The 12,590-nt window shown below is 44.7% G+C and overlaps 1 protein-coding gene across 3 annotated transcripts in view; it reads right to left on the bottom strand.

Annotated features, from left to right (window-relative positions):
• LOC129122828 (kalirin) overlaps nucleotides 1-12,256 on the bottom strand; it is a 400,978-nt gene extending 388,722 nt beyond the window's left edge. For 2 of the 3 annotated variants that reach the window (XM_077181667.1, XM_077181668.1), the window contains exons 1-2: nucleotides 12,120-12,256; nucleotides 11,737-11,841 (exon numbers count right to left, since the gene is read on the bottom strand). In XM_077181667.1, the coding sequence (XP_077037782.1) occupies nucleotides 11,737-11,809 (73 nt within the window). In that variant the 5' untranslated portion in view covers nucleotides 11,810-11,841; nucleotides 12,120-12,256. The remainder of the gene's footprint in view (nucleotides 1-11,736; nucleotides 11,842-12,119) is intronic. The other variant, XM_077181666.1, reaches the window with a different exon arrangement.
• Nucleotides 12,257-12,590: the final 334 nt, after the last annotated feature.

Raw genomic sequence — 12,590 nt, 5'->3', positions numbered from 1 at the left:
CTACTCATGCACACGAACACTGCAAAGTATAACCAGAGTAGAAATGTGGAAAAGAAAGAGAAGAATACAGTTATCCCAAGAGGAATTTGGGCAAGACACAGAAATGCAGCCTTCCTTTCCAGAAATTGCTCAGAATTGCCTTATTTGCACCAACAGCTTCAAAACTGTGAACCTCCAGCCTTAACTTCAGAAAGAGTGCACTTCTAATATCTAAGTGCCACTTAGGGGCTCAAATGGATGGGTGCCAACAACAGAGCCATTAGCACCTACTCATCCATGGCAGCTTTCTATCTAAAAATCCCATTTGTCAGCAGAGTCTCAGCAGGACTTCGGTATGATAAAAACCTCCATGACAAGTTCTAAACTTACAAATTAACATATTCATTTACTTATCCATGTGTAAAAGTGTGTCACTTAGCTTTCTTGAGCATCAATACCTAATCCAAGCCCATCCATCACAGCTTTCCATTTGTTCCTGGATTGAGAATCAACTCAAGTTCCTTCAGCACAATTGAAATATTGTGTAGAATTATACAACAGAAATACTGAGACAGTTTCAAGAGACTGAATACAAGGTTTATATTCACTCCTACAAGCTGAATGCCTCCTACAAGGAAGTACAAGCCCAGGCTGGTGCCTGCCAAAATCCTACAGTAAAGCTCCTGTGCCACTGATGTTAAGAGGAGCTTTGCAAGTACCTGTCCAGACAAGGCATCAGGGACTGATGCTGCAAGAGCCCCTGGCTTTCTAGATCAAGGTTGTTCAAATTTCACTGACTGTAGTGGAGAGGTCTGGATGTTTGGTGTTTTAAGGTCTTAATATAGTACCTGTATCTGTAACTCTGTAACAAAATCAAGGACCTTATGTAAACTCTTGCATGAAATCTTTGGTCATAGAGGATTTTGAAATAATGCTTTAAAGATAGTCAAAATAGGCATAATGTTGTTTCATAAAACATGACAGACCCAACCCCCAGCTGCCAGTGCTTCAAGGGAAACAGGACAGCCAAGAAACTGCAATGTAACAAGTTTTATTTTCCTCAGCAAAAGATCTGCAACTTTCCACTACTGGCACATAGAGAAAGTAGGACTGAGAATGGAGAGTATAATTTGGTACTGCCCAACACAGCAAGCAAATAGGATTGCAGTGGCAGAATAGCACACATGGACACTCCTATGGGTCCAGGCTGCAACAACATAGCACGTGGGCGCTCAACACCAGTTCAGATCAGGTCATAAAATCCAATTCATCAAAATAACCTTTAAAAATAGATTGCTGGATAGTTGGTTTCCTCTGGAATCTAACTGCTTCAGGCTCCTGCCTGAGCCACTGTTTGCAAGGTGTCCTCACACCAAAAGGAAAAGTAATGTCTAGGGAGGTTTAAATGCAGTTCCTGGTACACTTCTCAGGGAAGTGTTATTTTTACAAACTCCCATTACCACATGGATCAGTTTCAATTGATTTAAGCTCATCCAATCAACAGGGTTTCCCCTCCAGTTTTAGCATCAGAGGTGTTCGAAACCAAGACATTCTTAAAAACTTTCTTCTGGCTCAAATAGTTCAAGACAGTCTCATTAGGGATTTGACAAATAACCTAAAGCAGCAGACAGATTACAGACTAGCAGGAATATGTAAGAGATAGCTGACCTGTTTAACAGTCCAGCACACTTTGGAGCAGGACTGAGTTGAATGGAGCAAGCTGTTAACAGGAGATTCGCACACCTTAGATCTAAGTCCTTCAAGCTCACAAGATCATTACTATTTACCCGGTAGGCCTGAGTTTCTCCTTCGGACTAAATTTATCTGAATGCTTCAGACTGACTCAATTAGCATCACTCCTGAACTCTCTGCCTCGGCACAGAAAAGCAGAGCAGGAAAGTTAAATTGCTGCAAACAGAGTGGCAGCCAGATCCTAGGAGGTCGGCTCTCCATGACATGTTTCTGTGAACAAGAGGCATTAAACATGAAGCAGAACATGCAAGGATTTTGGGTCTGTGTCTTCACTTCATATGGAAACACCTTCTCTTCACAGCATCAAAGCAAGGCAGGCATCTGGTGCACCACTATTAAAAGACTGCAGTGTGATAATAACAGTCTTCAATGGTGAGGGACACCTAGAAGAGAAAACCTTGCTGCTTTTCCTGTGCTTTGTCATCGTTCTTATGGCTGTCTTACCCAGTCTGAACATGGAACATGCACAGGCTTTGCCTGTTCCTTCCTTTCACTATGTATGCAGGCAATCTTGCTGTTTTATTCTCTAGTGTGTCAGAAAATCTACCTTTGGCTTTCTATATCCCAAAAGCTACAACTCCAATCAAACCTCTTATTGTCTCATTCCTGTGATTTCCTCTGGTTTCTGACCTTCCCCACACTGACAACATCTGCTTCCCTTCCACGGAGGATGCAGGCTGTGATCCCTTTCTCAGCCAAGTGCCCTCCAGTTCTGAAGTGCTCTGTTAGGTAACTTTATGGCATTCTTCCATGCTTTCCCTACAGTTTTCTCATTTCTTCCTTATCTTTCTGCTTGTACCTTATTCTCATCCATTTCTTCTGTTCTGCACCCAGTGCATGACTCTGTAACTCCTCAGACTTGTCCTTCAGACATGTTTAAAAACAAAAGCAAAACATGAATATTTGGTTAAATGAAATTGCAGCCTATTTGACAGCTTTTGTCATAAGCACTCAATGGCAAGGATCCTTTTGTTCAGTGTTCATGCAGGATCTGCTTTAGAAGGAACTGATCCGTGGCTGAGACAGCAATACAAATAATAAACCCTGGTAGAGAACCATCACATTATGGCCATATCGTAGGTCCTACAGGAGGACAACCCAACTGGAAGTTTTATTGCATTCATTCGCAATCTTTTGAATATTCTCAAGCACCTACAGCTTCAAAAGCTGTGCAGACTGACAGGTACAGCTAAAAACCAAAGGCAACTCACTGAAAGTTTTCATCTGGAGTTTCCACTAAACTTGTCCCATGGGAAAGGACAGTAGTAAACAGTTGAAAAGAAACACAGTCCAGATATTTCCACAGCAAGTAAATCTGCTTCCACAGAGAACTGCATATTTCTTGCTAGCTATTATTTTTAACCTCTCGCAGATTTATTTTTACTACAATTTAAAAGTATCTGTTATATGCCATAACATTATTATTATGGGAGACACTAAAATAGCAAAGATTCTAGGCACTTGATACCGTTTTACAGAACAGGGAATTACAGACAGCAATGACTTGACTGCTGCTCACTGCAGCAGCCACCAAACACTTGTGACCCCTTCTTTCTTTCAGCCTTACTGCCTATAGCTCCTCTGTGGAGTTACTCCCAAAGTTGTTTAACTGGCTGGGGAGAAGGAGGGGGCAGCAAGAGGAACAAAAGAACTAAAATTAATCTAATTATTAGGATGAACTTCTGATTTCTGCTGCCAGGCTTTGGACACAGCTTTGGGCTCACAGCTCACAGTCTGAAGCCACTGAAACCATCAGCTACACCTACACATCTCATACCAAAAACTACCTGGGATACTATAGAATCAGAGAACAGTTTGGATTGAAAGGGTCCTTTAGAGATCATCTAGTCCAACACCTCTGCCACAAGCAGGGACATCTTCCACTGCCTCAAATTACTCAGAGTTCCATCTAGGCTTACAGGGAAGGAGCATCTACTACTTCTCTGGGCAAATAATTTGAGAGTTTTATCATCCTCGTCATAAAAAAAATTCTTCCTTATCTCTACTTTGAACTTATTCTCTTTTACTTTAAAAATTTAATTTAATTTTTAATTTAACTTTTAATTTAAAAATTCCTGTCCTATTGCAACTGATCCTTTTCTGAGCCTTCTCCAGCTCTCTCAGCCTTTCCTCATAGGACAGGTGTCCAATTCTTCGGAATCAAATCAGAACCAAGGCTTTAGTTCTGATTTTCACTAAACTCATTTAAATAAGCAAAAGTTCATTTGCGCAAGGGTCTCAGGCTTTGCCTTTATAGTGCGTACTCTAATAAGACCAGGAAAATATATTTAAATAAATAAATTCCATCTTTGATAATCAGCTTAGCTTTTCAGTGCTCCAACACTGAGGAACATCTCTTCTTATTAAGTCAAACTATGGTAGATCACAACTTTCCACTCCCAACACACACAACTGGTAAAGCTCTTTGTGTTCAGCTTGGATGCTGTTTGGCACAACAGTCTGACATTGACTTACAAGACCAATGAAAAATATGCACTGCTAATTTCCTAAGTGCCATGCCAGCGCCTTTGGGGGCCATGCATTTACCTACCTTCCCATACAGTAACAGGATTTGCTCCCAGCTAATAAAGCAGGCTTCACATCAGCCGAGGAAATACTTTAGTTAGGATGTCCTCCTTCTTCATTACTGAATGATATATTCATGGCAAAGCACTAAAGTTGATGACATCTTTAAAATACATTTTTCCCGTAGTGTAGGAGATACAAGCCGCTAATCTGTGCAGATCTCCTTTTTCTCCCCCATTGCCCCCGTGGTTTATCATGTCCAATTAGCCATCTGCCATGCCGGCACTGCCACACAAAGGAAGCCCCCTCTCCTGCGCCGCAGCCCATCAGCGGGGCTATTGTCCCTGCTGACAAACAAGAATCAGACACTATTGTTTCCAGCTGACGATGCTGCTCCCAAAGTAGGCTGCCAGTTGCCACTAAAAGCAGCGGGAGCACCAGGGTCCGCTCCAGGAGTCAGGAACCATGCCAGCAGCACCGGTATTACCGGGGAACCTGTACAAAGCACTTTTTGAGATATATACATATAGAAAGAGATAGATATTTTCTGATTTCAGGTAATAAACCAACCCGGGCCAACTACTGCCCTTTTGTTGCACTGGAGCATGCCTGACCTGCTGCCTTTACTGCTTCACCAAGAAGTCACCTGGCAAAGAAAGGGTCACAATCCCCAGAAGAAAGCAACATCTTAGAGTCAAATCTTTCCGTGTTATGTTTTTATTATTATTATTGTCATTTTAAAGATAAGGCATATCTTCTACCACTTCATTACAGCTAATTGCACACACCAAAACTACCCTCCCCCCACCCAAAAAAAGTATTTTAAAAACCCGAAAACTCCACCGTGTCTACATGTGTACTAATTATGTAACAAGGTTAATTTAATTTCTCTCACAAGCAACATACAGTCACCCTTTTTCTCAAGGACACTTCACTAAAAGAAATGACCAGAGCAGCTGGTCTGTCAGTCACCAAGATGTTAAATTGAAGATCATTTCCTCTTATTATTCTCAGCAAAGCATGATGTGACCTTACACTAAAAACTACAGTCTGCCTAATTATGGTAGTTTTGTTCCATCAGTGAAACTGAAATGCTGGTTCATATAATTAGGGTTATTAAAAAAGGAATTTCATTTTTAGTTTTAAAGGTAATTTGTTGCCTTGAAGTTGAAATGTAACAAATTAGACCTACATACCTGAATGTTTTCATTCTGTGCAATTTGAAAGAAACAATAAACACTCCTAGATTTTAGTAAGAAAGCCACACGTTGATAAGAGACAAAGAACCCAAATAAACCACAATTTATTCCAGGCATTTGTTAATGAAGATGAGCAAACAAAATGAATATTTATATTTAAAAGTAGAAACAGAATTATCTTCTAAACCCTTGATTAAGTAACAGAAATTTCTTAAACTTCATCAAATGTTTTAAATTATATTTAGCACTTCAGCAGTGAACATACATAGTTTCAAAATATCACTTTGAATGATCTCTGAATAGTTCAAAATAAAATAAATTAAAACCAGCTGAAACTAATATGAATCCACAGTAATCACATAGGTTAATGACTTTCACAATGACTTATAAACAGAGGAAAGTCTTTGCCCTGGATTCAAACATGAGGATCATTCTGAATCAAATATGAAATACAACATGAAAATTAGATATTTTGCTGAAACGTCACTCCATTCCTAGCACGAAATGCTCTAAATCCCATTTCAACACACTGCAGGCCACATATCACACAGGTGACTGACTTAAACCTAGATTTATGATTGCCATTGCAGTGCCTGGGCCAAGTTCTGTTTTCAGTTACATCTGTGAAAACTCCCAAGCAATTCCTCTGAAGTTCTCTGGATCTGTACAGGAGTAACACAATCCATCCTAGAAGCAAGTGGGAAAGAAATAATTCAAAATATTATGGCTTCTTTTTTTTACAGTCCTTTACACTTTAAGGCTCTCCATTCAGACAATCATATTTGACTTCTTTTTTCATATCCAGCTCTCTTTTGTAAAACATGTATTGGAATATTCCCTGTTATTCTTGCCAGATTCTCTAGGCAAAATTCCCCAAGTGGCAAAGTCCCTTCAGTTAAACACAGGGTGTGTGAGCCATGCAAGGCTATAAAACGGGAGTTGTTTATCCAAAGAAATATTAAAAGCAGGACACCAGTCCAAATCAAACAAAAGCACAAATACCTCTAAGTCGTTTCATGACTTTAAGTTCCAGCTGTAAAAGGCACAACACTATGGGTTTATAAGGCCTAATACTCCCTAAGTATTTTCTTTGATGTAACTATGAAGTACTTAAAATACCACTGGGTACTGTATGGTACATGTCACCGTGGAGCAATAAAGCTGCTCTACATCCATAATCAGCCTTTCCAGAGACCATAAGGTCACAGCAGCTGAAACAACAGAATACTTCATTCCCAACCTTCAAGAGGCCCAGAGCACCTGTGCAGCCAGAGGACTCCCTAAAAGGCTCTTAATGTGGGGGTGTGCCTGGAAATTACAGCAAAGAAAACCCACCAAACCCATCAAAGCTGCTCCCATTTTTCAAACCTCATGTTTCCCCAGCAGCTTATTATTATGAGACTTGATAAAATACAGTATAGGAGGCAGGTGGTAGGAAAGAGTGATAGTTACATGGGCCTGGCCAGCTTGGATGCTCACTGTATCCAAGCCACTCATCATTCCAACACTCACACGGCCATCTAAGTCCACATGTAAAAGAGTCTACACAAGCACCAGGAGGGTTCCTCTTTTGTGTGACTACAGGATTATACTTTTCTTCTTTCAGAGTTTTAACCCAAAAACACAGTGTAGGCAACTCTGGAAGTAATCGTGTTCAACATTAATTGAATTAATATCAAGCAGAATAATTAATATCAAGCAGTATCTTCCTACTTGCCTACACCACAATGCAATCTCATCCAGAATAAACGCATTGTAAATAACTATCAGATATCATCCCTCTTGCCCTGTACATACCTCTGTGAGAAGGAAGGAAGCAGCGTGGGAAAGAAATGCTCCTGTGAACATAAATCATTCATTTAAATTGCTACCTTCCAGCATCAGACAAAAAGAAGTCTTTCTTTTTTGACACAAGACCCCACAGTCCAGCAGTTTCTGCCCCATTTCTTGGCAGCATCTGCATGGCAAGAGAGGGAAGAGGACAGTCATTCCCACCAAGACCTCTTGAGTCACCTATGTGTCCTTTCCCATGTCTACATGAAAATTCCTGAACTAGCAAATCTGTCTGAGTTTGAGGGGGAGGAGATGGGACAAACACAGGGCAGAGCCACACAGCCTTCCCCATGCACTGGGGAGGTTTCGGGGGACCTGGGTTCCACCTGTAGTAAAACAGCAACTCCTCCCCTACATCAATCACATGAAAAAATAAAAACCACCTACATTAGATAATAAAGAAAGAAAACAACAAAACTCATATTCCTGACAGGGTCAGAGGTCAAAGCCTCCAGAATATGGTACAGATTTTGATTAAAAGCAATGCCTCAAAGAACACAAGAGCTTTCCAAATGGCAGGACAGAGCTGACAGTCTTTTCTGCAACAGAGCCTTCTTTAACAGCACACATTACCAGACCAGGCCTTATGAATTAGAAAGTCTCAAGGTGAGGAAGCCAGGCATCACACAAACACCTCACCCCACTGACAACTCAATTGAATCAATTTACCTGCACTACAAGGAGACACTTGAGTCCATCAACCTCAAGGAGCACTTCTCTGCTGACATCACTTCAAGCACATCTTTTGATCAAACAGCCTGGCCAATGCCAATCATTTTAAAGTTATTTAACAGCAGAACTGCCAGTCACTTGTGCACAAATGAACAACACTAGAAGTATAGCTGGCTGAAAAGCAGAGAGAATAATTCATCGCATCCAAAGGAAATGGAATAACGTCAATTTTCACCTCACTCACAGCAAGTATCAATGACAAAGTTGGCATCTTCATATCAGATATAATCAATGTTATACATAAGTGCCAGAAAACTAAATTAGAAAATAAAACAGTACCTGCTAGCGCATGAGAAATATTGATGACTACTTCTTTAGTAATTGGCAGTTTGCTAAATTGTTCTGTCACTGACCTCTAAATATAAATATAAATATTTAAAATTTGGTCACCCCTGTATCCAAAACACACTGCAGAAATTACTACACCTTAAGCAGGAAGTTAAAGTTTCTCTGTGTGTCTGTATTCAGGGGATATCTCTTATTTGTAGACTTTAAACGTGACTTCATTTATGTTTGAAACTGTAAGTATTTGGATTCTGTTCCACACAAGAAAAAAAGTTTCAGTACACATTTAATACAACTATTAACAATTCCAGAGAAACTGGTCATATTTTACCTGTCCAAAGAAACAGACTTAAGAAACTTGGTAAAGCATACCTAGGCATAGATTTGGGTTTTTACTCAAACAGAAGTGATAGAGATCATGCAGAAATTGCTGCTACAATTCAGCAGATGGTGTTATCCTAGAAATCAGAGCTGGAGATGGCAATACTAATTTCTGCCCTTCATCTCCCTCTGCCTGCTAATTTTTATCCCAATTACACGGGATTGATTCTCTAAAAGAGTATTCCTGAATTTCTTACTGCATATATCAGATGGTGAAAATTAGAATAGTCCCTTTCCTGCCTGACTCCAGGGAGGTTTTAACTGACTGCCAGCATCAACTACACAGTTGTTAAATCCACCCTTTTCTTAAAGTTACTCCTAGTTCTCATCAGTGTAAGCACCAGAACAGACCTTCCTTTATTACTTCCTGTTAATTTCTTCAGATTGCCTTTCCAGGGACAGCTCAGAAACCTTCTATCTCAGGTGTCCCTGCATAAGGGACCGGTACCTCGCGTGTTTGGATGCTCTGTGAGCAGCGCCACCCCCAGCATCAGCCTCCTCTGCCGGTACCAGGGGGCAGCCTATCGATCCTCCCGGCTCAGTGCAAAGCCCAGCTCGTTGCTAAAAGCCTCCGAGAGAGCTTTAGTCGTTTTGACTCTGTTTTTTTAACAAATGATGAGTTCATGCTTTTCCATGTGGTAACTGTGAATCTGGGATGAGTTTAGGCTGTTTAGTATAAGCTTGGCTTATCAGGGCAGCTAATCTCTAAACCATATACACTCATTTTTTATTTGATGTGAGCATGTAAGACAATGGTTATGCTTTACAAATCCAGAACACAAATTAGGACAAGGCACAGAAACAAAAAAACCTAGCATCAAGGGATAACAAATGCTAAGTCAATGCAGGTCTCTGTAGCTATTACACATCAGACCACATCTGACAGTCCTTGCTCAGACAGGATCACTAGTGTCAGCCTGAGAGGTGTGGGAGTCAGTTGTATCCTGGCTATGATTGTTCTCCCAAGCCCCACATCAGCTGTTCTCCCCATCATCCACTGAACCCAACTTCACACAGCACAACAGCAGTGCACAAACCCACAAGTAAAGGGGCCCCAAACAACTCAGAGAACCAACACTGTCATTTCACAGAACTCCTACTTGTGCTCATGCCTTCCCCATTTTTCAGGGATCTTGCCAACAGAGAGCCAAAATTAATTACTAATAGTCTGGGTTTTTTGGGTTTTTTTACATCATCATTTTGGACACAAGATGCTACACAATGATGCAGAAACAACACCTTCCTTGTTGAAGCTTAAGGTGAAGCAGACAACCATCAAGGATGGCCTATGCACACATGCTTCAGTGCAAGGATAGGACCTAGGCACCTCTCCCAAGCCCAGGTTCCTGTCGTTTTGTTTCCTTAAGAAGCAGAAGTGTTAGGAGACTCTCTGAAATCTCTGGGCTCAATGTATAATGCAGGTTTACAAGTGTGTTCACAGATCTACAGGTGAAATTTAAGGCAAAGGAGGCAGCTTGGGAGAAATGTCTAGCCACATGGCTCCCTGTGCTTTCCCCTCATTTAGGAATACTTTTTTATATAAGCTAGACAGATCTGACTCTCTCCAAATTCAATTCTGGTAACGTGCTTACGTTGAGAATGCAGTGTCACAGAGAAATGATTCAGCTTTGGGTGAAGGAGGGGAGAGAGTGAAAAGGCAGGGAGGAACCTTAATTAACACATTCCTTTTAAAAGGAAAATTGGTGGGTTGTTTTTCTTTTATTTTTTCTAACAAATCTGTCATTGTTGAGACTTTGGAAATTATCTTGTAACCACGTAGGCTATCAACAGGCAAATATCCTATGGCTTAATGACTTGTGGATCATAAGATACACACAGCCAGACCTTATTATACTTATCCTCTAGATCAAAGGGTTTTCACATAAATGGGGTGCAGTCTACCATAGCAGGGAGCTGCTGCAGGCCTTCAGGATTTTACTTCTTTAAAGTTTTGGTGATTACATAATCGCTTTTTTGTAACTGGAGCTCAAAGCATTGTGTGTAGCTAATGAGCAGGTAGAAGAAGGAAAACAGCTGAAAAGCAGTCTTGACAAACAGCTGTGGCAGTGTCAGTCCTAGCCCAAAAGGGTCAATCCCCTTATAAACAAGTACTTAATCCTTTACAATTTTTAATTAAAAATTTACCAAGATTATAAAACTTTCTTAAGACTTTGATGGGGGAGGGAGCAAGAGAGAAGAGGGGGGTGTGTCATGCAGACCACAAGTTGCTTCAGCTGAGATGCTCATCCTGTGCAAAGCCATGTTTCAGAGCTGGGGGCTCCCACACAAACACCACCTCACAAACGAGTGCTGCAGCGGGGACCCCAGCACGTACCTATTGCCCACAACATTTAATTAACCACTGCTTCATTAGCAAAGGCTTCCTACGCTCTGTTGTAGTCCAGCTACACTTTGGCTGCATTTCAGCATCCTCTGAATCGGGAGAGCGAAACAGAGGGCTCTCACCCAGCCCTGAGCTACTTAGCGAGCCGTCTCCGGGCGGTCAGCATCCCCAGCCGGCTGCGGGCGAGCGCTGCCCAGGGCGCCTCTGCGCTCACTCACTGCCCACCCGAGGGCGGCAGGGGTAGCGCCCGGCGCTTCGCCCGGCTGGAGCGGGGCAGGCAGCCAGCTCCGCTTCCAAATACCAGCCGGTACCCGGGTGGCCGCCGCCGCCCGGGGCGGGGGCCCGGCGGGGCCCAGCCGGCGCCGCTTCCCGCGGGGGTGACAACGCGACAGCTCTCCCCGAGCATCCCCGCGGGGCTTTTGTGCCTGCTTGGGGTGGGGGCCTGGCCGGTCCTCTCCCGAGGCGGTGGGAGCGCAGCCCTGCGGTAGCATCCTCCCAGGGACGGGAGGGGCCACGGGGCCACGGGCGCACCGAGGGGCTGCGGCGGACAAAGCGAGGAGGCAGGCGGGGACCCCCTCCATCCCCTCTTCTCCCTTCCCCGCGGCTCCGCTACTGGCGGTGCCCGCGCCGCAGCCGCCAGCCCCGCATCCCGCGGCGGAGGCAGGGCCCGGCGCTGCCCTGGCCCCTTCCCCGCGGCTCCCCTACCTGTTCGGAAGAAAGCATCCACCTCGGAGTCAGGGACAGCGCCTTCCTCCGCCGCCCCTTCGGCGGGATTCATGGCTGAGGGAGAGGCGGCGGCGAGCCCGGCGGCTGGTAATATCCAGTGAGTTAGGGAGGAGGAGAGCCGAGAGAGAGAGAGAAAAAAAGAGGGAGGGAGAAGAGGAGGGAGGGAGGGATGGAGGCGCGTTCAGCTGCGAGCCCAACCGAGCGCCGTTCGGATCATCCCTTCCGCGGTGCCTGCGGGGCGGCTGCCCCGGGGCTGGGCTGCGCTGCCCCCGGGCTGCGCTGGGCGGTGCGGCCGGGGCGGGGTGCCGGTGCCGAGCCCCGCCGCCGCCGGCCCCCTCCCCTCCACCCGCTATTGTTCCGACCTGCTCCGCTCCGCTCCGCTCCCCCCGCCGCCGCCGCTGCCCCTCGCCGCGCTGACAGCCCGGCCCGGCCCCCGGCGGCCGCCCCCGCCGCTTCCCTGCCGGCACTTCCTGAGCCAGGCCGGGCGCCGGCCGGGGAGGCTGCGGCGCCCCCCGCCGCCAGGGCAGCCCCGCTGCGGGGCGCGGCCGCTCCGGGCGGGGCGCGCCGGGCACAGGTGCGGGCACGGACGCCCCGCGGGGCTCCGGAGGGAATTTTTGTTTTATTCCCTACCCTCGTAAGCTCCGCTGGCGTATCGCTGTGCATCCCCGGGCTGCAACGCTGCCATGCCTCCCCTCTGATGAACAGCCGCGGGGGCACGGCTGTTAGACGGGCAGGTACTCGGGGGGCGAAAGTGAACGCTGATGGGGTTATACGGACACAAAAAATTGTTTTTTGTTTTGGGGTTGGGTGGAGGGGTTAGGGGTTTTTTTTAT

This window comes from Agelaius phoeniceus, chromosome 7, assembly GCF_051311805.1.
Source record: "Agelaius phoeniceus isolate bAgePho1 chromosome 7, bAgePho1.hap1, whole genome shotgun sequence".
NCBI lineage: Eukaryota > Metazoa > Chordata > Aves > Passeriformes > Icteridae > Agelaius > Agelaius phoeniceus.
Note: the sequence above shows the minus strand (reverse complement) of the source record. Positions and strands in the feature narration are given on the sequence as shown.